Genomic DNA, 27,311 nt, shown 5'->3' on the forward strand with positions numbered 1-27,311 from the left:
GACTTATGATTTGCAACAACCCAGCCTTTAAGGATTATTCAAAGCCAAATTAAAAAAATTAGATTTTCAGATAATACATATTTAAATAGCTCTAGATCTATCTAATAAGATCCTAGAGACTCTCGATTAACTTTGTTTTATAGCTTCTACTGCGTGTATGACATTTGAGGAAACCAATACATATGTTTACAGATTTGCTACAAAGAAAATATTACATACGAATAGTTGTTACAAATAACTGTAATGATCGATAATGAGTACCCTCACACCACTCTTAAAAGAATCACTCTCCTATTGGCATCACACCAAACAAGGATTGCAACTTCAAAAACACACACTACCTATTACAATCATATTCTACAATATATATAGTTTTCTAAATATGTAACAGTTTTCTGAAAAGAAAAACAAAAGATTAGATAAGGACAATGGTAGCTAATTAACTTCCATTGCCACATGTAACTACAAGATAAACTTCAACCCATAATCTTACCTTGCTGTCAACGTGTAACGTTGGAAAGGTAGCTTGCATTGAGTGCAGTTTCCATCCATCATAACTTAACTTAGTTGAACTGGAACCAATGGCACTTGCTTCTGCATGGTGTTTCTGTTGCCCGGTAACCTTGAAATTGCATCACTTGTCCTGTTACCCGTTTGGACCTTTTTTTCTAGTAAAGGGCAAGAAAAAAACTTTCAGAGTAGAAAGGGAGAAGGGTAGCCCTCCTTCGGGCAATGACTCTAACCTACAGCAATCGAAGATCGTCAAACATCGAAGAGAGGTGAGTTGTTGAAGCCCTTGGTGGTCCAGAGATTTTAGATTTGAAAGATGCCTAATTTCAAGAGTCGCAAGGCTGGAGGGCAGCAGCATCTCCTCTGGGAAGGATTCCACTTCATCGCATATATATATGAAGTATATGATAAAATTATAAATATTATACATATAAGAATGTTTTATGTTAATATTAAAATATGTATATATCATATTGTATTAAAAAAAATCTAAATGTTACACACACACACATATATATCAACTATTATATTTTGAGCTAGGTTCATGTGGGTTTCATATTAGTTTTGACAATAAACATATATACCTTATCCATTACTCATCATGTAAGATCTGAAAAATACATATCCATTCAGGTTGGGTTTTTACTTATCAAATTATCATCCCTAACTAGAATCCATGCAATCCCTTTTATTTTATTTCCATTCATTTTTTTCCTTTAAAAAATCCACTCTTCCCAAACACAAAGTATTTTCTAAAAATATCTTGTCAAATAAAAATGATTTAGGTTTGCACATATTTGTATTCTCTTGTGTTTAATTTTATTAGTTAAAATAAGAATAATAAAATTTAAACTCGTAATCGTTTGATTATTAAAGTGGTTAAAAAACAATATTAGTTTAAAAATTTGAATTGTTAAACAAGGTTTTATGATATAATTTATGTTATTCTCAAACAAAATGATTGGGAAGTGTTCTTTCATGACTAAAAAAATAATTAGGAAATTAGAAAATTTATACTCTTAATTTCAATTAAATGAAATTAAAATAAATTATTTTAAAGATATTGAAAGAACACTTGCCCGTACATTCTTTTAGTAACAAGATAGTGTGGAGCAGCAATTCGTTTGGTATTAATAATTGGGTTTCACGCACTTGAAATAGAAATGAACCTGACCGATCGGCTCAACTATTAAAATGATGAACCGAAGCTGGGATTAGCTTGGGATTAGCTCGGTTTGAGGGATTCTGAATCAGATATTATACCCCACTATTGGCAGATTCTCCAATGTATCCAAGTGGCAGAGAACTTGGCTTATGATCAACCTTCTGCAGCTGAAGATGCATTTGAGGCACCAAAAACAGAGGAGAAAGATGAAGAAGCTGGGAGAGATCTGAGAGATGCTGTGACCACTTCATCTCCAATAAGGGAATCAATTGTGGAACCAATAGGAGCCAGAGAGAACATTCAGGAGAATAATGAAACAGATAAATCTCTTGGAGATGGTGAAAATGGTTGCACGGCAGACATTTCAGCTGAAGCTTTAAATGGTCACCAGGAGGATAGATCTCTTCAAGCTGAAAATGCAGCTATAAGACCTCATATTTCTGAAAAGAGAGATATGATTGGAACAAACAAAGAGGACGAAATCGATCAGCTCATCGAAGTTGGAGAAAATAATCAAGAATTTGCCACTGCTGAATTCCCTGATGGTGAAGCTGGAGATGCAACAGAAGATCAAGAGCAAGTTGCCAATGCTGAATTGCAATTTGAAATCCAAGTTTCTGATTCATCACATAATTTTTCTGAAGCTGATCAAGATGATGCTGAACTAAATGCCGATGGAACCCACATGACAACTAGTGAAGAGGATAGTTCAAGTCAAGGTCTTGTTGATGACACCACTCCAACTGAGCCTCTTGACCACCAATTGGATGAGCAGGATGAGACAAACAATGTTCTTGAGAACGAGAACTTATTTGAGGAAGATAAAGATGAAGCCAAAAAGATCGAAATCCTAACTGCCATGGATTTTGAGGCTCCGAGTAATTCAAGAACGCATAAAATCAACTCAACTGGAGATGATACAGGAGAAGTTGAGAAGATGGAAGTGGAAGTGTGTAACGAGTCAGATACAGCAGAAACCTTCCTCTCTGCCAATAATGGAGCAACGAGCACAGGATCAAAGCGCCCATTCGTATACACAAGAGGAAATCCCAATCAAGAACTTCAATATACCTGCAACAACAGGAAGTGGACAATCGGAGAAAAGAAACCCATCAAGGACTTGGAGGAAGAGAGAGAATTCAACCCAAGAGAACCAAATTTCCTTCCCGTTGTTCCTGATCCAGAGGCAGAAAAGGTCAATCTCAGGCATCAAATGATGGATGACAGGAAAAATTCTGAGGAATGGATGCTTGATTATGCACTACGACAGGCTGTCACCAAACTCGCTCCAGCTAGGAAGAGGAAGGTGGCACTACTTGTTGAAGCTTTTGAAAAAGTCTTGCCAACACCGAAATATGAAACTCATACCGGGCATGCATCAGCAACATTTTCTCACACAAGACCTATTCAAGCTTGTAGATGATGGCAGTCACCAAGGTAAACAAGACATTACTTTCTAGATGTTACTTCTTTCTATTTAGCTGCAGTAGTGAAAATTGAAATGCCATTGTAGATCAAAGAGGGAAAAAAATCAGTTGAAATGTGACCAGGTCATGTAGTCCTTCGTATTTTGTTGTGCAGGTCATGCAGAAGTGGGAGCTGCATTGGTTACCTATAATAAGTTGGTGAATTAGAAGTACTGTTATTGCTAACCATGGCTCAAGCTTTAGGAGTAAACAACAAGCTCAGTAGAGAAACATCTTGGTCTGTTGATGTAAAGAATTTCAGTGTTCAGATTGAAGAGCAGATGCTGCATTTGGTAGTTTCTCCTAACCTCAGCGGGCGCAGTGCAAGTGAAGAGTGGCTAGCTCAATAATATAAATATATTAACAGTGTAAAATCTGACTCTGAGTTCTGACTACCAGATGATTACTATATATCCTATGTTATTGTAAGAGGCACTATTTTATCTCTAAATGTTGTTAATTATTTGTGGTTACTCTGTCTACTATTGTGCAGTAACTACTATTGTAATTATGCTCATGTTCGTCTGATGATTTTCATCTCCAGTCACATTTCCCAGCAAAGAAAAGAACTTGGCTACTATGCAATCCTTAAGAGGTTATGGATTCATCGCATGGAAAACTTCATGCATTTTCTAACCAGAACATGTGATGATGCCAGGCCAAGATTATGAAGAAACTAAACCAATTTCAAGAAAAAATAATAACATGAATATTTTGTCTCGGCCAAATTATTAAAAAGCAATAGAGACAATTATTCCAATCATCATCATCAACTACTTTGATTTTCACAGGCCCTGTAAGCATAGTTTTGAAACCCGGACCGGCCCGGCTGGTCGACCCGGGACCCAGGCATGGGACCGGTCCGGGTGAAGGCCAAAACCCGCTTGGGAATTGGCCCGGCCAGACCCGGTCGACCCGGCGGGTTGACCCGGCCACAAACCCGTTGACTTTTATTTTTTTTTGTTTTTTTTTGCTAAAACAACGTCGTTTTGATTTTTTTAAAAATAAATTTTAACCCGGCGACCCCATCAAAACCCGGAACCCGGGCCGACCACCGGGCCGGGTCTTAAAACTATGCCTGTAAGATATGCATGCAAGAAGAGATTATAACCACAACCGGAAGCTTCACTCCAGCAGGCCTCATGATATTGCAACTACACAATTCAAGTCAACAGACATCCAATGTCCATGTTTCATAGACTTCCAAAGACAGACCAATTTACTTGCAGATTCCTGTCAATATCAGACGGATTACACATCTTGAAGAAATAGTTGCTCTGCTTCTTTTTTTGGGCTCTCAGGAGAAATATTTATCTTGAAAGATAAGATACTTTGCTTATATTTTCTTTCGCTTTTGTAAATTTCCTTAAAAGTTTCGGGAAATTGATGCAAATGTCTTTGTAACCATGTGATGGACATGTTATAGTTACTTTTATTTCCGCACCACCATATATAAAAGTAAATTTAAAAGAGAATATGGGGTAAAATTCTGAAAAAAATATAAGCAGATAATTCATATGCATTGAATTACTAACGGTAAACATAATTGTGATATATATGGATCTAATCAAAATTGGTGATACAGTTGTGAGAAAACAACATTAATAATGTTATCCTTCAATCAAAAGACAATACGTCCAATACATTATTCAGTTCTGTACAGGAGTTGCTTTACTGATAAATGTGACTTGATTGCAGGCGAGTCAAGAAGAAGTGATTGAAGCTCTCCAACATAATTTTCGAGATCACTGCAGCATGAGCTATCATCCTTGTTCATTCTGGCTACATCAGAACTTGCCTTCTCAAGCTCCCTTTGCTCCATTGCTTTCTTTCTCAGTCATCATGAAAGAACTTAAGAGCATCCACTGTAGAAATAGAATGCACTGATTCATACAAACCCTGAAATTTGTTTCTTTTTTCCTGCGTTTCAATCAGCTTCTCCTTCAAGTCATCTGGCAGGCAGGCAACCACACTTCACACAAATAAGAAAAAGGAAAAGAATTAAACAAAAAGAAATGTTAAAGCATTCGAGATCTCTTGAAAGCTGGACACCACTATGCTATAATTCTCCTTCCATTTTCTTATTGTTTACCTGGTAACACCTCTAACAACACCCCAGTTGTATCCTACAAGCACTGATTGCTTAAAACCAACATTAAATCCCTCTTGTGCAGAATCTTCTTTCCCTGCTATGAGACCATCACGATACCCAATCTGAAGTCATCAAGAATGAGACGAATGAGACCATTAAAGGTTTGGAAATCAGTATATAAGCAGGGAAAACAGAATCATGAGAAACAAACAGAATCATCAAATTACCGTGTGAAATTGATCATGTCTCCTCTGCCACTCCCGGTCTAAATCAGATTCTCTATCCAACTCCTCAACAGAATCATCTCACAATGACTCACCATCATCCTGCAAGTCACCTTCACAGCAATCCAAAACAAAGTAACGCATGTTGCTCTAAAAGACTCGAAGCATAACTAAATTCAACCCACCAGCCTCAAAAAGTTAAGCAGTGCTCACACAAGAAACTGACTGTATTTAAGTACCGCCAAATGAAAATGCCATTATTCATTTGCAGAAATTAGAAGTTTCAGACATGCGAGAAAATGAACCAAAAATTGGAGCAATTACGAAAACAATTGAAAGTCATCTACATTTGTTCTTCTTTCATCACATGCACAAATTGTACACATATACACACAAATACAGGCAAAAAAGAGTATTAATACGCAGCCTTTTCTTTCATTACTCATTCCCAGCTAGTGCCAAAACTTAGTAAATTCAACCAAGATCACCATTTTCCAAGCAGTAGATAACAATAAGGCTATATATTAATATCAAGCAAGCACAAACTGATTGAGTCAGCTAAACAGAAGAGCATATAAAGCCAACACAAAGCAAAATAAATTAACCAAAATCAATAATAAATAAGTAGATCAAAACCCATAACAATGACTCTACTTACCATTAGCAATGGGCTTAGAACCCAATTCAGCATTTGAGAGTTGCAAACTTTCTGAATAAAGCTCCTTAGCAAAACTGCCTTCCATCTATTACAGCACAAGAAACACAAAAAACCCATTTCAGAAAACATCAAAACAACAATAAATATCTATCTACAAAAGCAAAATTCAGCCACAACGAAAACAACTAATGTAAGAAAAGATTGAAACTTTACCCTGTTCACTCAAAAAAGGTAAAGACTTTATTAAGTTTTGATTGATTTTGTTCAAATTTAAGAAAAGATTTGGCCTTTACCTTTGATTAGTGGTTGAATTAAAAAGAGAATCCGACTTTGTTTGTTGAGTAACCGGTTGATTCAATCGGGTCGGCGATCCAACAAGAGGTTGTTGCTACATGGGAAGAGAAGAACTACGGTGATAGATGGGTCATGGATTCTGGAATCTAGACCCTGGACCCTGGGCCTGCAGATATATGAAATGAGAACAGTTGGGTAGGCTAAAGTTCGGCTTTTCTATCCTTTCTTAATGTAATTGGGTATGTTCTGGGTTAGAAGGCTGGGCCACTGGTCGGCGCTTGTGTCCCGGGTTTTTTTAGATAAAATTTTTATTTATTTATTTATTTTATTTTTTTGCTTATCTTGTGCCACAAAAATTACCAAGGCACTATTTTCTCTAATTTTAGCAACTACGAAATAATATTTTATATTTTCCTTCCGATAGAAACCATAATTGTCATATCTGGTTAAGGTTATGGGTTGTTGAGTCTTTGAATTAACTCGTGGGTTATTAAATTTATTTTAAAATGATGATAAATCAATAAAAATTTAAAATAAATTAAAATTATGATACTCTATATAAATATTAAAAAAATTATTTTTTTAAATTCACTTTATTAAATCTCATTGAAGTTTAATCGAGTCAACCAAGTTATATATTAACTTATTAAATCATTCAAGTTAAATTTATATATGTTAATATCTTATAAAATTTATTTGAGTTAGAGTCTAAATCAACCCTTTAAACCATGTTAAGTTTAATAACTATATAAAAAAAAAAATTAGTTTCACTTGTCATAGTTTGATTGATATATTCAGCTGTAAATAATTTTAGTTTCAATCATAATTTAATTTAATTGTTTTTTATATAAAAAAAATAAATCATTGTTTCTGAATAGCTTTCGTTTGATGTTCTATTTATTTTATTAATCTATTCTTTAAAATAGATTAATAATTTGGAGAAGTGTAAAATAATACAAGATCAATTGAACAAATGACAATTAACGTCCAGCCTTCTTTTCAAGGAGTACTTTACGTGCATCCAATTATCAAAAAATGATTGCTTTTTTTTCCATCCATGCATCTTCTATTTTTCTAATATATCCATCCATTGTTCTTTCCTTTTTATCCAAACAAACAGTAATATATGAAGAGATAGAGACTTGCACGCCAACGAAACTTCAACATTATTTTAAACATTTCATTTTATATCTTAACCTTTCACTTTATTTTAATAGTGTAGTTGTGGGATTTGATTTCCAGATTGATTTAGAAAACGACTTAATTGCTATTTCATTCTTAATCAATTATATTTTTAATGAAACAACTTCATTTTATTTTCTTATCTTTTATAATATATTAACTCCATTAAGATTAGATTGAATTTGATAAAATTAATCAAATAATTTATATATTGGTCGAGCCGATGTAATTTAACTAAATTAATATCTTATATAATTTAACTAGAATTTTAATCTGAATCGAGTTTTATATAAAACCGGAGTTAGTTTTAGGATATGCTTTATAATAAATTATCACTGGGAAATTAAGATGAAATCCTCAACAGATTTAAATATCTGCCACGTGTTCCGGCTGAAGTAGCCATCAAAATAAATATATAAATATACATCTGTATGTTGAATCTGATCTGAATCTCGGCTTCCCCCAACATTTTTTTAACCAGCAATCTAGCCATCCAATAAGGCTGATGTATACTTTCTAACTATGAAGAAATCTCTGATCATAGCTTAACAAAAAAGAAAGGGATCAAGAAAATGTTTTGCTGAGAAACCCTACAGTTGCATGTGTATATATATATACATGTGTAAGGTGATCGGAACATATCTCGCTCACTTGCAACCTTAACCATTTCTGTCTATACCAGGATGAATTCTAGGACTACAGCATCTTGTTTCCTTCACATGTTAACGATACTTTCACTTCTTTGCTTGGCGAACTCATCGAGAAAGCTGTGGCGAGAGAATAGCTGCAACATGTACCGAGGGAGCTGGGTTCATGACATGTCCTATCCTCTCTACGATTCATCTGCCTGCCATTTTATTCGAAAAGAATTTGATTGTTTAATGTATGGTCGCCCTGATCACCTCTATCTTCAATATAGATGGCAGCCCACTGACTGCAACTTGCCAAGGTACAATATTATTATACGTGCAACAATATGCGCATGCACGCCTGAAAAACTGCTTGTTAATTTGTCTTAGAACGATGAGTTTATTTTATGCTAAAAGTAATTTGATTATTTTCAAGTAAAGTAATGTGTTCATTTCTCTCAGATTGTTAGCATTGTGATTTTTGTGCTAGATTGTACTAATCATAGTTTCCAGACAGATTGATTTGAAAAATAACTCAAGTCTTTAGATCAATTTGATTAATTATTTTTTATTAAAATAATGTTATTATTTTTTTTTAAAGAAAAATTCTTCATATTAATCTAATCAAGTTTTGACTAAGTTAATTGGGTCATTTAAAAACCAGTTGAGTTAATGTCTTTCCTAATTCAAATTGAAACCTAGCCCTGACAAGGTTTTAGATCACGAGTTTTTCATATTAACTTACAAGATTGTATTGAGTTTAATAATTATGATTAATTGTTCTTGTTTTAATCTGAATGTATACATGTGTGTGACCTTATTTCAGGTTTGATAGTCAATATTTCTTGAAGAAGTTAAAGGGGAAGAAGGTTATGTATGTAGGGGACTCTCTGAGTCTAAACAATTTCCAATCAATGGTATGCTTGCTCCATGCAGCTGTGCCTGATTCCAATATCACAAGAAATTCAAAAAACTCTGTTACCACAGTGATATTCCAGGTGAGTATATATAGCAATTAATCTTATAAATTTGCTCCACCTGGTGAATTAGAAATATTTTTCCTTGCTAATCTAGAACTAGCTAGCTATACATTCTTAATTACTTGATGTTTAATTAATAATTTGACCTAAAACTTGTGTTAATTAACTCTCATAATTTTACAGGATTATGGAGTGTCAGTGAGTCACTTCCAGTCTCCATACTTAGTAGACATTGAAAAGGAAGAAATTGGCAGGATCTTGAAACTTGACTCCATCAAGGATGGCAAAACATGGAAGGATATTGATGTTCTTGTTTTCTACTCTTGGGGGTGGTGGTACCGGGAAGGACCTCAGCAGCCGTATGAGCTCCCAAAATTTATCAACTTTAAATTTTTTAAAATAAAAATAGATAACTAATTTGTTATGGACTTTCTATTAGAAAAAAGCGAAGATAATAACTATTACCATAATTTTTTAAGATTATTTTATTCAGCTTTTAATATTTTGATGACAATTTATTGTTTTCTTTTTCAGGTTTTGGAAACAAAAATTAAAAAAAAAAACACACAAAATTGAAACAATACAGAAATAATTCTTCTGTGATATTGCTAAAAATGACTTGATTCTAACAACTTTTTTTTTTTTTTTTGTGAATTTCAGATGGGATTATATTCAAGAAGGCGAGACCATAGTTAAGGACATGAATCGTAGGGTTGCTTTTCACAAAGGCTTAACAACATGGGCGAAATGGGTGGATTCGGATGTTGATCCAAATAAAACTACTGTTTTTTTTCAAAGCATTTCTCCATCTCATTACAAGTAAGTTACCATACCAACTTTTAATTTGAATAAAAAAAAATTAATGATTTAATAAAATTTAATTGATTCAATAAACCGTGACTTAGTTAATCTAACCAAACTCAATCATATCAACATTGTCATTGTTTTGATAAAAAATTATTGACTCGGTTAACAAAACTTTTACAAAGTCTAACTTCGAGCCGATCATCTTGGTATGTCTCGAAATAGTGGCAGGGAATGGAACGAGCCGGGAGTGACAAATTGTGCAAACCAGACAGAACCAATGAGTGGATCAACTAACCCTGGTGGTTCACCATTAGAATTGCAAATAGTGGAAGATGTGCTAAGTGCTATCAAGAAACCAGTTCATTTTCTCAATATAACAGCTCTCTCACAGCTAAGGAAAGACGCACATCCTGGCTCTTATAATGGCGTTAGGCCAATAGACTGTACTCATTGGTGTGTTGCTGGCCTCCCAGATACCTGGAATGCACTTCTCTATGCAACTCTTATCAATCAGAAATGAGGAAATTACATGAAATTGATTGCATATATATATATATATATATATATATATATAGCATAGTCTGTGTGCATAATTTAGATTTTCATGCAAGTGATAATTAAATCTAATGGAAACAAGAGGAAAAGCTAGATTCTGAAGCACAATGATTTCTTCAAGAGAATTAAAGGGCTAATCAAGTCTAATGGAAACAAGAGGAAAGGCTAGATTCTTCTCGGCCAAATATAATGTTTCATTATAGCAATTATAATATTATTTTATTTTTTATTTTATTAACACATATAATTTTATATATATTATTTTTACTACATGTTGTAACCCATTTTTGGGTCCCCATTAAAAATAAAATAAATAGCCAAAAGAGATTAGAAAAATAACAAAAGGCAGAAGCGCTCAGGAAACAGTCAGAAAATTGGTCAAGAAATTCAAAAATACAAGGATTAAATTTTTGACAGTATATTCTTGAAGGATGAAAGCCCTATTGAGAAGGAAAATTTAAATTTTGAGGAGAAAAGCCCAAATTTGGATTTTTATGGACTTATTTGGATTTTTATGGACTTAATTGGATTTTTAGGGACTTAATTGGATTTTTATTTGAATTTATGAAGGATTTGATTGCAAGAAAAATTGATTTTTAAGTCAATTTGGGCTTTAATTTGAAGAAATTTAAGTTCTGGGGGCAAAATATATTTTTTAGGAATTTATTGGGTCAAATCAGGGGCTCAATTGCATAAAAATTGAAGTTTAAGGGCCAATTAAGGACTTAATTGAGAAAATCCGAAACCAGGGACCAAATTGGAAGAGGCGCGTAAATGGAGGGGCTGCTAATTTTTCGGTTTAGGGGCCTAATTGAAGAAATTGAAAGTTTATTAATCAATTGAGGGCTAAATTGCATAAATCAGATGCCAAGGACCAAAATGAAAAAGGCGGCCAACAAGAAGGGCGGGACCGAATTTGGAGGACTGATTTGAAGTTTGGCCATTTAAAATGAAACGGCGCGTTTTATTCAAAACGACGCCGTTTCATATACAAAAAAAAAAAAAAAAAAAAAAAAAAAAGGGGAAAGCAGAACGGTGTCGTTTTGAACGACACTGTTCATCATCTCCTTCCCCCCCCGTTTGTAGCAGAACAGAAGGTAAAAAATTTTGAAAAAATCTCCCGCGTCTCTCTCTCTCCTCGCCCCCACCACCACCACCGAAAGAACCGACCGGCCATGCGTGATTGAAGGCGCACTAACCACGGTCCCCTACCCGTGCTCCCCCTATAAATAAAGAAGAAAAACCGAAGAGAAAAAAAAAAGAGGGAGGGGAAAAACCGAAAGACCCGAAGAGAGAAAGAGAGAGAGAGTGACCCGAAGAGAGAGAGAAGAACAGAACCAAACCAAAAAGAAGGAACCGAGAGGAATAGAGAGAGAGAGACCCGAGAAGGGAGGAGAGAGAGAGAGTGAACCGAACCGAACGCTAGGAACCGCCACGGCACCGCACGGAGCCGCCACCCACGAGCCACGCCACCGCTGCTCCGCCAGCGACCGCCTCCTCCACGCCAGGTAAATTTTCTTCTTCTCCTTCGTTTGCAGGCGTTGCCTCCTGCATGCAGAGTTATGCATGCAGGAGGCGGGGGGGAAGAAAATTAATTCTTCCCCCCGCTGGGCCAAAGGTGCTGGGCCAGCCCGATGCTGGCCCAGCCTTGCAAGTCTGGGCCGGTCCTGGCCCAGACGGTAGAAGTTTTGGGCCGACATCGGCCCAATTTAATTTTGGGCCGAGGTCGGCCCGTTTTTTATTTTTTTATTTTTTGGGCTGAGCCTGGCCCGTTTATCTGGGCCGGCCCGGCCCAGCCCGAATTTTTATTTTATTTTATATTATATATTATATTATATGTGTGTATATATATATATAAAATATAATAATAAAAAAAATAAATATTTTAAAAAATTCCCTAAAAATATTGTTGATTTTTCTGCATATTTTTATCAAAGTTGTTTAATTTTGGTTTGTATTTTTATACCGTAAAAATACAAAACCAGTATTAAAATACCCGGTTTTTCGTCAAAACATCAAAGATTTTCAGAATAAAAAAATGTTTTTGCTTTCAAAAAAAAATTCTAAAAAGTCCCTAAAAATGTTGTTGATTTTTCTGCATATTTTTATCAAAATAGATTAATATTGGGTTGTATTTTTATACCGTAAGGATACAAGCTCAGTATTAAAATACCTGATTTTTCGCCAAAGCATAAAAAAATATAATATTTTCCAAAAATTGTTTTTTTATTTTAAAATACGGCCTAGTCTCTCCAATATATATACATAAATATTATAACATCATATTTTCACACAACAAAGAAAATTTTCAAAACAATATATGTATTAACATGCATTTTGGCTTTAATAACCAGTTTATTCAAGCCATGAGAACTAGGCCAATATTTCAAAAATTCTAAAAAAAATCTTTTTGTTTTCTTTTAATATTTGGGATTACGAATTTTATACGTAAAAACGTATTCCTAAATATTATTAATAAAATTTTGGTATGGACGTTAGAACGGTTAGGATTTTTACCCGATAAGATAAAGACCTCCTTATTGAGGGGATTTTTCTTGAACCATAGACAGACCAACAACTAGGAAAACACAATAACACTTTAGTTTTTTTTATCAGACAATAAAACAATGCAGCTTACCTTAGGTAAGGCGTATTTGGGGTGCTGATACCTTCCCTTTACGCAACCAGTCTCCGTACCCGATCTCTGAGACCAGTTAGGTTCCTAGTGACCAAAATACTAGGTGGCGACTCCAAAGAACCAAATCAAAAAAAAAAAAAAAAAAAAAAAAATCGCCAGTCAAACCCGCAATTGATGAAAATGAATTGTTATTTTTTTGGGGGTGCGACAGAATGGCGACTCCACTGGGGACCTTGTAGACTAAGCTTTGTTTTTGTCTGATTTGTTGGTTTTTTGTGTGTTTATTGTTAATATGCCCTTCCTTTTATTTGCATATTTATTTTTTTTACGCATATTATTCATGCATTGTATATAATTGTTTCATGCATCACTTGCTTTTATTTTGATAAGCACACACAAGCCTTAAGTTAAGTGGGGAATTAGCGATTTACCCTAAGACTATTGGTCAGGGTTTAAATGCGTGAAACACCCAACTCATATCTGAGTGCCTGCTTGGTAATGGTGGACATACGTGTCTTAATTGTTCCTTGCAACGCCCCCATACTGTCTTTACGAAGAACGTCACTGGGCAGATATGAGACCCTTCGAGACCAGATAGAAAACTTACCTAATAAATAGAGCTTGTCCTTAGGTTATGTATCTTATTTGCATCAAGATTAATAATGTTATACTCATCGCGCATCACTTATGCATCACATATTCATCACATATTTTTGTTTATCATATACACGCCAGATCGTGAAACATAGGTCCCACATCCAGAGTCCACCAAACCCGGTCCAGATCAAGAATGGAAAACGAAGAAAGAGCTCACTTAGAGTCGCACTACCAGACCGAGTTGGAATCTGTGAAAAATGAAGTTTCTCGACTGACCAATCTGCTTGAGCAACTTTTAAGAGCGAAGAACGGGGAGGGAACATCTACCCAACCACCTATAGGAGCGCCGTCAGTTCATGTCCCGGGGATATCTCAGAACTTGGGGGCAGATTCAGCGACGGGGCAACACTTTGCACCTGCCATTCCCATTCAGCCCCCTCAAGCTCACATCACAGCAGATGGGCCTTCCGATAATAGGTCCACTGGTTTTATGAACGATGACAAGATATCAGCTTTGGAAGAAAGGTTAAGGGCAGTCGAGGGAAATGACTGGTTTGACCCCATGCGAGCGTCTGAAATATGTTTGGTACCAAACATCACGGTACCAAAAAAATTTAGGATACCAGAGTTTATAAAGTACACTGGGTTGGAATGCCCAAACACTCACCTTCGATCTTATTGCAATAAGATGGCTAGGTGATTCATGACGATAAGTTACTGATCTACTTTTTCCAAGACAGTCTAGCGAGGTCAGCGCTAAGTTGGTACATGAGGCTGGATAGTGCCAAGATCAAGAAATGGAAGGATTTAGTTGAGGCTTTCCTTAAGCAATACAAGTTCAATTTGGAAATTGCTCCAGATCGAATGAGCCTTATGTCAATGGAAAAGAGAAGCCAAGAATCAGTAAGGGCTTATGCGCAAAGGTGGAGGGACGAGGCCATGCATGTGCAACCCCCTTTGATAGAAACGGAGATGGTGAATTTGTTCGCCAATACATTCAAGGCACCCTACTATGAGCATTTAATGGGTAGCTCATCTCAACATTTCTATGATGTTGTACGCATAGCGGAAAGAATCGAGCAAGGGATTAAAGCTGGACGCATAATTGAGCCATTGGAGACAAAGGGTTTTATCGGAAGAAAAATGAAAGGTCCCGTTAACAACTTCGAAGGTGGGTCCAATGACAAGATAACAGATTCATATAACCCACAAATACCTACCTCTCATGTGGCCCACATAAACTTTAAACCTTTTTCCCCTAATCGAGCAAATGGCCAGTCAAACACCCAAAACAACCACCAACGACCAAACACAAGATACATTTCAGAACAACTACCGCCATTACCCATGCCTCTAAAGGATATATATGCCAAACTACTAAGCATTGGACAAATAGCTCCTATCCCTACATTACCACTACAGCCACCATTCCCCATCTGGTATAAGCCCGAGTTGACTTGCGAGTACCATGCTGGTATTCCCGGGCATTGTCTTGAAACGTGCTATGGTTTCAAGAACAAGTTGTTGAAGCTCATCAAGATAGGATGGGTGTCATTTGAAGATACACCCAATATCAGTTCAAATCCATCGCCACATGACAAAAGTGATAGGGGATAAAGGGTTGGAAAACCTTGGTCAAGAATCGTCAATAATGAAGAAGGCGAGATCAAAGGAGAAGACAAGGAAACACAAGTGGGGAAGGAAGATGAAGCATTGCCTCGGTTGACTTTCCACACACTAGAAGAAGTTTCAGAACAGGTTGACCCAAGAACTTCTCGTAGTTTTCAAAATGTAAAACAACTTTATTTGCCTTAGCATGTTTTTGTCATTTGCTTTTGTCTTTGCTTTTATTTTCTCTAGTGAGCATTCAGAGCTCATATTGTCAGCCAGATTTTTGTGTTTGTCTTTGAGCTTACCTTTTCTTTAAATAAATGATGAGTTTATGCATTTTTTTTAACAAGTTTGAGTGTTTATAAATAAAGTATCAATAAAATGGTTTAATATGAAATTTAAGAAAAGCTAACCATAAAGTACAACCCTATCTCTGATAGCATGGATAAATGTTTAAGTGGTCACTTTGTAATTGTCTTTTAAAGAATAGAGTTTATCAACCATAACAATGGCATTTTGAAATAATAAAAAAATCATTATCTATTCACTCACTAAAAAAGTTTATCACCGGCTGAATGAATTGCTTCTCTATATAAAAACCCAGACTAATATCGCACCTCTATACTAGGGGGCAAGACGGGATGTTTTATGAAAAGTTTTACGATTTGAAAACCAAACTAAAGCATTTGACAAAAGCATGACAAAGAGGCAAATACAAGTCATACATTTTGAGAAAAGGACTACTTGAAGAAAGTCAAAGACCTTTTCTCCAAGAATATGATAGGCAACACGAGAGATGAATCCAGCATACGACTTCAAAAGCAAGTTCATGTTAAGAGGGAGTCCCATGAACTAGAAGAAGAGGATGGGGCCTATGTTTCAAAACCAGGTACGAATGCATGCATTGCATCTAATCATAAATCATTGCATATATGTTTTTTTTGGATCGTTACAGGAGGAGATCTTAGCGCATTCCAACAAGATTATGGACGAAGAAAGAATCATTGAGTTGATTCTAGAACAACAAGAAGAGAAGATAATGGTTTTCAAATCCTACCAAAAGGAAGAACGACATCGATAGCATTCGGTAAAAAGGAATCGCCAAATGGGATTCCAAGTTGTTGAGATCGACAGAAGGGATCTCGTATTTCGATGGAGGTCGCCAGAAGGGACCTCAACTTTCAGCTTTTGTATAAAAGGAATCACCAGATGGGATTCCAAATTGTTTGAGATCGCCAGAAGGGGTCTCGTTTTCGATATTCATCAATGGAGGTCGCCAGAAGGGACCTCAAATTTCAGCTTTGGTATAAAAAGGAATCGCCAGATGGGGTTCCAAGTTGTTTGGCTAAAGGAGATCGCCAGAAGGGATCTCATATTTCGATGAAGGTCGCCAGAAGGGACCTCAAATTTCAGCTTTTGTATAAAAGGAATCGCCAGATGGGATTCCAAGTTATTTGAGATCGCCAGAAGGGATCTCGTACCTCGACATTCATCAAGGAAGGTCGCCAGAAAGGACCTCATATTGAAACCATTTCTTAGAAAAGCATGGAGTTTACTAAGAATTATTCCCCCTGGGTAGGTCACCCATACAATGAGACCATCATTTTTCTCGGGTAGGTCACCCATACAATGAGACCATCATGTTTTCTTGGGTAGGTCACCCATACAATGAGACCATCATTTTTTTTTCCGGGGTAGGTCACCCATACAATGAGACCATCATTTTTCTTGGGTAGGTCACCCATACAATGAGACCGTCATTTTTCTGGGGTTCGTCACCCATACAATGAGACCATCATTTTTCTTGGGTAGGTCACCCGTATAATGAGACCATTATTTTTCTGGGTTAGTCACCCATACAATGAGACCATCATTTTTCCTGGGCAGGTCACCCATACAATGAGACCATCATTTTTCCTGGGTTAGTCACCCATACAATGAGACCATCATTTTTCCTGGGCAGGTCACCCATACAATGAGACCATCATTTTTCCTGGGTAGGTCACCCATACAATGAGACCATCCTCCATTTTTTTTTTTACCTGGGTAGGTCACCCATAATAATAAGGCCATTCTTCCCCCTGGGTAGGTCACCCAAAGAATGAGACCACTCTTTCCCTTTTCCATTCGGGCAGGTCACCCATCATAATGAGACCACGCACACATTTTTGTATCGGTTATGGGTAAAGGAATCGCCAGATGGGATTCCAGGTTAAAGGAAATCACCATATGGGATCTCGGATGGATTTCCATGTTGATCAAACTAAAATAAGAATTTAGAGGATCGCTGGATAAGGATCTCGAGATGACTAAGTTTAGATCATGGTTTTTGGGGCTAAGGAGGATTGTTATAAAGGACAAAGTTTCAGATCAATTAAGCTTCGACCATATCAGTTTCGGGAGTTCCGTTTTGGGTTTATCTTTATAACACTTACTGCGCAAAACCCATGCTCCGTAAGTATTATAAAGAGGGGGCATCTGTTGTAAACCCATTTTTGGGTCCCCATTAAAAAATAAAAATAAATAGCCAAAAGAGATTAGAAAAATAACAAAAGGCAGAAGCGCTCAGGAAACAGTCAGAAAATTGGTCAAGAAATTCAAAAATACAAGGATTAAATTTTTGACAGTATATTCTTGAAGGATGAAAGCCCTATTGAGAAGGAAAATTTAAATTTTGAGGAGAAAAGCCCAAATTTGGATTTTTATGGACTTATTTGGATTTTTATGGACTTAATTGGATTTTTTAGGGACTTAATTGGATTTTTTATTTGAATTTATGAAGGATTTGATTGCAAGAAAAATTGATTTTTAAGTCAATTTGGGCTTTAATTTGAAGAAATTTAAAGTTCTGGGGGCAAAATATATTTTTTTAGGAATTTATTGGGTCAAATCAGGGGCTCAATTGCATAAAAATTGAAGTTTAAGGGCCAATTAAGGACTTAATTGAGAAAATCCGAAACCAGGGACCAAATTGGAAGAGGCGCGTAAATGGAGGGGCTGCTAATTTTTCGGTTCAGGGGCCTAATTGAAGAAATTGAAAGTTTATTAATCAATTGAGGGCTAAATTGCATAAATCAGATGCCAAGGACCAAAATGAAAAAGGCGGCCAACAAGAAGGGCGGGGACCGAATTTGGAGGATTGATTTGAAGTTTGGCCATTTAAATGAAACGGCGCGTTTTATTCAAAACGACGCCGTTTCATATACAAAAAAAAAAAAAAAAAAAAAGAAAAAAAAAAAGGGGAAAGCAGAACGGTGTCGTTTTGAACGACACTGTTCATCATCTCCTTCCCCCCCGTTTGTAGCAGAACAGAAGGTAAAAAATTTTGAAAAAATCTCCCGCGTCTCTCTCTCTCCTCGCCCCCACCACCACCACCGAAAGAACCGACCGGCCATGCGTGATTGAAGGCGCACTAACCACGGTCCCCTACCCGTGCTCCCCCTATAAATAAAGAAGAAAAACCGAAGAGAAAAAAAAAAGAGGGAGGGGAAAAACCGAAAGACCCGAAGAGAGAAAGAGAGAGAGAGTGACCCGAAGAGAGAGAGAAGAACAGAACCAAACCAAAAAGAAGGAACCGAGAGGAATAGAGAGAGAGAGACCCGAGAAGGGAGGAGAGAGAGAGAGTGAACCGAACCGAACGCTAGGAACCGCCACGGCACCGCACGGAGCCGCCGCCCACGAGCCACGCCACCGCTGCTCCGCCAGCGACCGCCTCCTCCACGCCAGGTAAATTTTCTTCTTCTCCTTCGTTTGCAGGCGTTGCCTCCTGCATGCAGAGTTATGCATGCAGGAGGCGGGGGGGAAGAAAATTAATTCCTCCCCCCGCTGGGCCAAAGGTGCTGGGCCAGCCCGATGCTGGCCCAGCCTTGCAAGTCTGGGCCGGTCCTGGCCCAGACGGTAGAAGTTTTGGGCCGACATCGGCCCAATTTAATTTTGGGCCGAGGTCGGCCCGTTTTTTATTTTTTTTATTTTTTGGGCTGAGCCTGGCCCGTTTATCTGGGCCGGCCCAGCCCGAATTTTTATTTTATTTTATATTATATATTATATATTATATTATATGTGTGTATATATATATAAAATATAATAATAAAAAAAAAAATATTTTAAAAATTCCCTAAAAATATTGTTGATTTTTCTGCATATTTTTATCAAAGTTTTTTAATTTTGGTTTGTATTTTTTATACCGTAAAAATACAAAACCAGTATTAAAAATACCCGGTTTTCGTCAAAACATCAAAGATTTTCAGAATAAAAAATGTTTTTGCTTTTCAAAAAAAAATTCTAAAAAGTCCCTAAAAATGTTGTTGATTTTTCTGCATATTTTTATCAAAATGGATTAATATTGGGTTGTATTTTTATACCGTAAGGATACAAGCTCAGTATTAAAATACCTGATTTTCGCCAAAGCATAAAAAAATATAATATTTTCCAAAAATTGTTTTTTTATTTTAAAAATACGGCCTAGTCTCTCCAATATATATACATAAATATTATAACATCATATTTTCACACAACAAAGAAAATTTTCAAAACAATATATGTATTAACATGCATTTTGGCTTTAATAACCAGTTTATTCAAGCCATGAGAACTAGGCCAATATTTCAAAAATTCTAAAAAAATCTTTTTGTTTTCTTTTAATATTTGGGATTACGAATTTATACGTAAAACGTATTCCTAAATATTATTAATAAAATTTTGGTATGGACGTTAGAACGGTTAGGATTTTTACCCGATAAGATAAAGACCTCCTTATTGAGGGGGATTTTTCTTGAACCATAGACAGACCAACAACTAGGAAAACACAATAACACTTTAGTTTTTTTTATCAGACAATAAAACAATGCAGCTTACCTTAGGTAAGGCGTATTTGGGGTGCTGATACCTTCCCTTTACGCAACCAGTCTCCGTACCCGATCTCTGAGACCAGTTAGGTTCCTAGTGACCAAAATACTAGGTGGCGACTCCAAAGAACCAAATCAAAAAAAAAAAAAAAAAAAAAAATTCGCCAGTCAAACCCGCAATTGATGAAAATGAATTGTTATTTTTTTGGGGGTGCGACACTACATGTAAGCATTTTTTTTTTTTAATTTAGGACTATATTTTCCACTTCATAAGGGAGAACCATAACAAAGAACCATAACCACAACAAATTTTGGTGTTACCATCATCATGAGCAAATTGAAGTCGAAATTAATGCAATAAAAGCAATGTTGAAGCCAGCCCTCAAATTATTCCTCGAGAGACCAAGATATGCTCTCATGTGCTGTTGCCTCCACCGGGGGATGCGACTTGCAATTTCCATGCCTGCCCTTCAAAACCCCATAATTTATTATTTTTGAAATTTATATGCAAACAGAAATTAATTAAGAAATATAAGGATGGTCCTTCAACTGAGTTGTTTTCCATGTGTTGCATGTGAAAGCCAGGCATGTATCTGATCATGGCTCGTGCACGCTGTTCGGCCAATCTAGCCATTTCCCGTCAACCGGCTACAAGATTTTAAAGGCCGCAAGTTCTAAAAAGCAAACTTAACATCATAATTTGTTTTAGACATAGATTGAGATAAAGTTATTAAACTTTGACCACTACATTACATGATCCATTGTATATTTCAAGATATGAATCACAAATTTAACGGAATTTAATATTTATTTTTTTTATTTTAAAAAATACTAAAATAATATTATTTAAAAAATTAAACTAAGTTTTAACTGAATCATAGGTTAACTTACCTTGTTGGAATTGACTTTCTTTAAATTTGGCCTATGTCAAAAGATGGGTAAGTCCAATCCTGAGTTTACCCGTCATGATAAAACATATTTAATACTATGGTTCAAGAAGTTTAGAAAATGTTTTTGAAATGTTTGTTTTTAATCTAAAATAGTTTTTAAATTGATTATTTTTTAAAAAAATATTCTAGAAAAGTTTTGATAAATGAATTTTAAAAACTTCTTAAAAAAATAATCAATTTAATAAATTTAAAAATGAAGAATACCGTGAAAAACGATTTCAATTAGATTATCAAACACATTTTTAATTATAGTTTTTTTTTCCCCAAAATGATTAACCCATCACGGGAACTGAAAATTAGCATCCATCAACCAATATTGAACTTTAAACTCGGTGAGTTCTTGCAAGAACAAAAGGGGTGATGAGATTTTAATTAAGCAAAAAAAAAATTAATCCCTCTGTTTTTTTCGTTGACGGAAACCCTAGTCTTGGAGAGATCCTTGCTGCATTGGGCACTCTAATTAATCACTCACGTTTTCTTCTTATCTTTTTCAGGAGACCGGGCCAAATGTCTTTCGGTAAGCACAACTATTTCATGCAAAAATGTCAAAGAGAGTGGCTGCTTTCATCTGCTAGCTCTTATAGCCCGAGATCACGAGTCTAATTTTCGATATTGACAAGAGAGGAAACTCCCCATGTCATATTTCCCAAGTATAATCCAATCAAGAGGATCTTGAATTGGGTGGTTCATGCATGAAAGACAACTTTAGTATAATTTTAAGAGATTGCTCCCGTGATTAAGAATTTTAATTCTCAGGATTGTGTTTTTAAAATCATTTTACTTGATATATAAACAAACTCCAAAAATATATCTAATCTCCAAAAAAAAAAAAAATTGATATTAGTACCATTTGAATCTAAATAAATTACCAATTTTCTTTAATGAAATACTTCATAAATTAATAATTGTTTGCAACATAAAAGCTGCAAAAACGTAAGCAATTCCATTAATGTCAAAATCATATACAATTGACCATAGAAAAGGAATCTAATTGATTAATTTCATAATCTAAACCCTCTAATATACATATAGAAGGAAACTAAATTGATTAAAGATATAGCACACACTTCAGTAACCGGCCATATTTATAAAGAACACAGACAGGACAATATCGCCAGCAACCTCTCTCTCTCCCTCTCTCCCTCTCTCTCCCCTTCTCCTCTGACTCTCCACAGTGATGGATTCTGGGACTAGAAGATCCTCTTGTGTCCTTTTTGCCATCTTTATCACATTTTCTTGTCTTTTTTTTTCGTCCTCATCAAAGACTCTGCAAATCTCTACAACGAAGAAGAACGTCTGGGAGTGTACAAAATGGCAAAAGAGTGATTGCAACAGGTATGAAGGAAGTTGGGTTCAAGACACTTCGTATCCTCTCTACAATTCATCAGCCTGTCCTTTTATCCGCAAGGAATTTGACTGTCAAAAATATGGACGCCCTGATCACCTCTACCTTCAATATAGATGGCAGCCTAGTGCCTGTGACTTGCCCAGGTACATGCATTCATCTGCCCATCTCTCTTTTCTGATCTTAGACTAAGTGTTAATTAACAAGAAGAGCTTTTATATTTTCATTTTTGTAATGAATCCTCATAGAATTTCAAAAAAAAGAGCTTCTAGTTTCTCCATGCAATGATGTTTTAAGGCTTTTTCTGCCTTCTTTTGAGCTGTAGTTTATTTACATACAAATGGAAAAATATGGGTCTCCGTGTGGTTTGATTAGGCTAGCAAGTATTAGACCCACTATTAAATTACTTGAAATTATCATGGTTTTGCCTCAAGACCATAAAATATTAAAAATTAAGGGCAAACATAAAAAGTAATCCATAGTTAGTCTCAATTTTGTCACCAAACAATTTTTTTTAATCAATTTTACTTTTAGATCTTAGAAACTATCAATTAATTAAAGATATTATTTGATAAAGAATTCAATGGTTTTTTGTTAGGTTATTCTAAATAAAAGCTCTAACTGAAAAATCAAAATAATTTAAAAGTAAAATTGATAAAAAAAAATAGTTTATATACAAAATTGAGACCATCCTAATAGTTTCTAATAGTTTAGGGGGGTATGTATGATGTTTGTTTAAAATTTAAAACCAAAGATCAACATTTAATTATTTTATTGGGACGTTGATAGGTTGTTGCCACGGGTCAATTTTCCCATAACTAAATTATTTAGTGGTGGTGGTGTACCTCAAGATAAGCTAAGAAAATGATGTCGATATTTGACGCATCTCATCAACAAATTAATAAAAATAATAATAATAAATTTGAACAATTCAAGCAGCAATGCTAAAAAAGCATATTGTATTGGTCCCTCCTCCTCCTCCTCCCTCTCCTTCTTCTTCTTCTTCTAGGTCACATCATATATAAATCTGCTGGCAGTGATAAAATTCTTCTGCTAACGTTTCCCCTGCATGTAGATCTGCTAAAAATGCATTTAATCAGTTTGTGTGACCAACTTTTCGTAGCATTGCTTGTAGGCAAAAGTGAGTCTGTACACTACGCACAATCAATTTGATGAAACAAATATCTTAGTTGCATATTTTCTTGAACATCTAGCTAAAGTATACTTCATAAAAAAAAAATTGATTTGAACTAGCGGCATGATATGTACATGATTATTATTATTTTTTTTCTAAAAAATACCCTTGTCACTTTATAGTATATTTGATAATGTAATTCAGCTGTTTTTTAAATTATTTTTTACTTGAAAAAACATTAAATTAATGTTTTTAGATGCTTTTAAGTAGTTTGATATGTGCTTATATTAAAAGTAAAAAAAATATAAAAAAACATTATTTTTATTTATTTATTATTGAAAAATACTTTAAAAAAAAATTGTTTTACATTACCAAACATATATTTAATATGTTGTTATATAATAATATATATCTTTAATTTGTTTTTTATATCCCTAATTGAGCTAATATTATCCTTTAATATGCTTTAAGTTTCTAATATATTTTTTCCTGTAAGATTTTTAGGCCAACCCATTGGAATTGGTTACGTGATTTGCACTTAAATACATCACTTGGAAACTTAATTAAGTGTAAACTTATCATTATTATCATGTGCACCTCACATAAGTACTGATTGTGGTGAGTTAATTTAAAAATCTCATCCAAATGATATATTATTAGAAACTTAATATATATTTAAGTCATTATACAAGGACATATGAAGCCATTTCGGTTAAAATATTTTTAGATCTTGTAGCTCAGACAAGAACATGATCTTTCTTTAATCGGACAGAAGATTTGTCTTTATTCAGGACACCACTCGATTGTAAAGCCATGTAAGAAAAGTAGTTGTAAGCTTTAGTACAAAATCTTTATGATTTTGGAAAGTGTTACAAGGTGATCTGCATTAAATATCAGATATTCTGATGAGTTCCATGCCGAGTTACTCTGTTCCTGATACTGTTGCTATTTTGGAATGTGTAATCCCGTCAGGTTCAATGGTAAAGATTTATTGGAGAAGTTGAAGGGCAAGAAGATAATGTTTATAGGGGACTCTGTTAGTCTCAACCATTACGAGTCACTGTTATGCTTGCTTCATGCAGCCGTTCCTGATGCCAGGATCACAACGCAGACGAGTAACTCGACTAACACAGTGACATTCGAGGTGAGTGAACTGGTCCTGGAAAGGTTACAGCCCTTGTTATTCCAAGCAAAATTGAGTCTACTTTTATGTAATTGATGGTCTAGAACTTCTCAGGATCATGGTGTATCAATATCGGTGTTTGAAACTCACTACTTAGTAGACATTGAACAAGAACAAATCGGCCGAGTATTGAAACTTGAATCGATTAAGGATGGAAACACATGGAAGGATATGGATGTTTTAGTGTTCAATACTTGGCTTTGGTGGTACCGGAGAGGACCGAAGCAACCGTATGAGCTCGAAAAACTTGGCAAATGTGGAAGATTTGTGAATTCAATTGAAAAGGAATCAAGCTGATGTATTGTGTTTGATTTTTCTGCTTCAAATTTCAGATGGGATTATGTTCAAGAAGGGCAGAGTATACTTAAGGACATGGACCGTATGGTGGCTTTTCAGAAAGGTTTAACAACTTGGGCAAAATGGGTCGATTCGGATGTCGATACGAGTAAAACCACAGTTATTTTTCAGGGAATTTCTCCATTTCATTACCAGTAAGGCTCTCTTTCATTTTTCTGATAAGGGTTTTAAGAATTGATTCATTTTTTTCTTTTCATTTGAAATCAATAGATTAATGCTATTTTCTCACGACTTGAACGTTTTTGCCCCTGAACCAGTGGAGAGGAATGGGACGAACCAGGAGCGACAAATTGTGGAAAGGAGACAGAGCCAGTTAGCGGATCAAGTTACCCTGGTGGTTCACCATTGGCGTTGCAAGTAGTAGAAGATGTGTTAAGTACTATAAAGAAACCTGTTCATTTACTTAATATAACAACTCTTTCACAGCTGAGAAAAGATGGACATCCGAGCTCTTACAATGGCTTTAAGGGCATGGATTGTACTCATTGGTGTGTTGCAGGAGTTCCAGATACTTGGAATGAACTTCTCTACACAGCAATTACCAGTTAGAAGAAAATACACATTTTAGTTACACATATTCTGTAGCACAGCCATTGAAACTAGCCTGCTAGATGTCATCAGTCTCCTGAAATAATGCACACAGTATGGAAGCAAATTTCTTGATATATGAAACGATTATTTTATTTGCCTCGTCCAGCAGTGTTTGATTACTATTTCCAGACAGAAAAAATAAAAATAATAAAGACATGTCTTTTTTATATAGTGAAACGGAAGTATTATAGTTTTAGAAAGTGTTTAAAAGTTTGATAGTGGTTGTTTTTTAAAGTGTTGTTTTGTTTTAAGATACATCAAAATAATATTTTTTTTTATTTTTTAAAATTATTTTTGACATTAACATATTCAAATAAATTAAAAATATTTAAATAATTTATTTTAAATAATTTATTTTTTTAAAATTTAGTGAAATAATATAACAACCAAACAACCCTAATTTCATCCTCCGAAGAAATGAAAACTTTCCATGAAATGTGGTGGAAAGAAATCATTTTTACAAGTGGGAAAATAGAGTTTTTTTCTTAAAAAAAAAAAAAAACAAAACAAACTAACACAATGCTCAATTGTTTTTTTTTATAAAGAAAATAGCTTACTAAAAAAAATATTTTAAAAAATAGCATAAGTCATTAAGTTGCATCAATATCATTAACTCGACCAAATTAAATTTTACAGACCAGCAATGTCACGACGGCGGCCTTCAAATTTTTACCTAATTTTTTTTTATAATGACCAATTCGTTTGATTTCACGTCTCTCAATTTCAATTGTCTTTTCCTTCAAATACATTTATGCATGTTTTATTCCAAAAAGAACATTATACAAAGAGACAGGTTCAAAATTCAAGACAATGCCAACCCTGTCAACCCAATTGTTATCAATAAAAACATTTGTAGAAATGTCAAGACAATCAAATTAAAAAAAAAAATGCAAAATTGTACACCCACCTTTTTAATTTTTAGCTGACGTCCACTTTTACTTAGATTTATAAAATATAGGAATGATTATTTTTTAAAGTATTTTTTTATTTAGAAATATATAAAAATAATATTATTATTTTTTTGATATTAACATATTAAAATAATAAAAAAATATTAAAATATTAAAAAAATCTCAAGATACTTTTTTAAGTGTAAAAAAAAAATAGCCACGTCTCAGTGTGTAATTAGTACTCTATTGCAGGATTTTTTCTTACTACTTCTTTTAAAAAAATTGAACACTTAAAAAGAAAAACTCTGAGCAAATTGAGGTGAAAAAAAAGAGAGAAGCTGGCAAAATAGGAGAAAGTTTTTCCTAGAAGCACAGCTATACAGGCCAACCCGCTATTTTTTTTTATATATATAAAAAAAGGAGTAAGATTCCTCCCATAGTATTCGGAATCTTGCCTCTTTTGTATTCTGTATAACATCTAGTCATCATCTACGTGCTATAAATCTACAAGTATGAACCCTCACAAGTTCAAAGTCTAGTGTAGTCTAGCCATAACGAACACACTTGATCACACAATCACAAAAATGGCTTCTCTGGTGACTTCTTCC

The 27,311-nt window shown here is 35.0% G+C and overlaps 3 protein-coding genes and 1 long non-coding RNA gene across 5 annotated transcripts; 3 read left to right on the plus strand and 1 right to left on the minus strand.

Moving 5' to 3' along the window:
* The first annotated feature begins 732 nt into the window (after positions 1 to 732).
* On the plus strand, positions 733 to 3,623 carry LOC118054601 (uncharacterized). The gene is made up of 3 exons (XM_035066235.2): positions 733 to 779; positions 1,751 to 3,112; positions 3,257 to 3,623. The coding sequence occupies exons 1-2, from the start codon at positions 733 to 735 to the stop codon at positions 3,096 to 3,098; spliced, it is 1,395 nt and encodes a 464-aa protein (XP_034922126.1). The 3' UTR covers positions 3,099 to 3,112; positions 3,257 to 3,623.
* Positions 3,624 to 4,726: 1,103 nt separating this feature from the next.
* LOC118054294 (uncharacterized) lies at positions 4,727 to 6,631 on the minus strand. 2 transcript variants are annotated; one of them, XR_004688484.2, is made up of 5 exons: positions 6,409 to 6,631; positions 6,116 to 6,200; positions 5,461 to 5,570; positions 5,234 to 5,355; positions 4,727 to 5,113 (listed from the first exon to the last, which is right to left on the minus strand). It is a non-coding gene; the product is annotated as an uncharacterized lncRNA (long non-coding RNA). The 2 variants fall into 2 exon arrangements; XR_004688486.2 differs by having other exon boundaries at positions 6,329 to 6,631.
* A 1,643-nt stretch (positions 6,632 to 8,274) lies between these two features.
* On the plus strand, positions 8,275 to 10,527 carry LOC118054602 (protein trichome birefringence-like 38). Its single transcript, XM_035066236.1, has 5 exons — positions 8,275 to 8,540; positions 9,047 to 9,232; positions 9,371 to 9,559; positions 9,861 to 10,019; positions 10,230 to 10,527. The coding sequence occupies exons 1-5, from the start codon at positions 8,275 to 8,277 to the stop codon at positions 10,525 to 10,527; spliced, it is 1,098 nt and encodes a 365-aa protein (XP_034922127.1).
* Positions 10,528 to 22,172: 11,645 nt separating this feature from the next.
* Positions 22,173 to 25,912, plus strand: LOC118054274 (protein trichome birefringence-like 38). Its single transcript, XM_035065790.2, has 5 exons — positions 22,173 to 22,693; positions 24,655 to 24,826; positions 24,920 to 25,095; positions 25,198 to 25,356; positions 25,480 to 25,912. The coding sequence occupies exons 1-5, from the start codon at positions 22,380 to 22,382 to the stop codon at positions 25,769 to 25,771; spliced, it is 1,113 nt and encodes a 370-aa protein (XP_034921681.1). The 5' UTR covers positions 22,173 to 22,379; the 3' UTR covers positions 25,772 to 25,912.
* Positions 25,913 to 27,311: the final 1,399 nt, after the last annotated feature.

This window comes from Populus alba, chromosome 3 (genome assembly GCF_005239225.2).
Source record: "Populus alba chromosome 3, ASM523922v2, whole genome shotgun sequence".
NCBI classification, from domain to species: Eukaryota; Viridiplantae; Streptophyta; class Magnoliopsida; order Malpighiales; family Salicaceae; genus Populus; species Populus alba.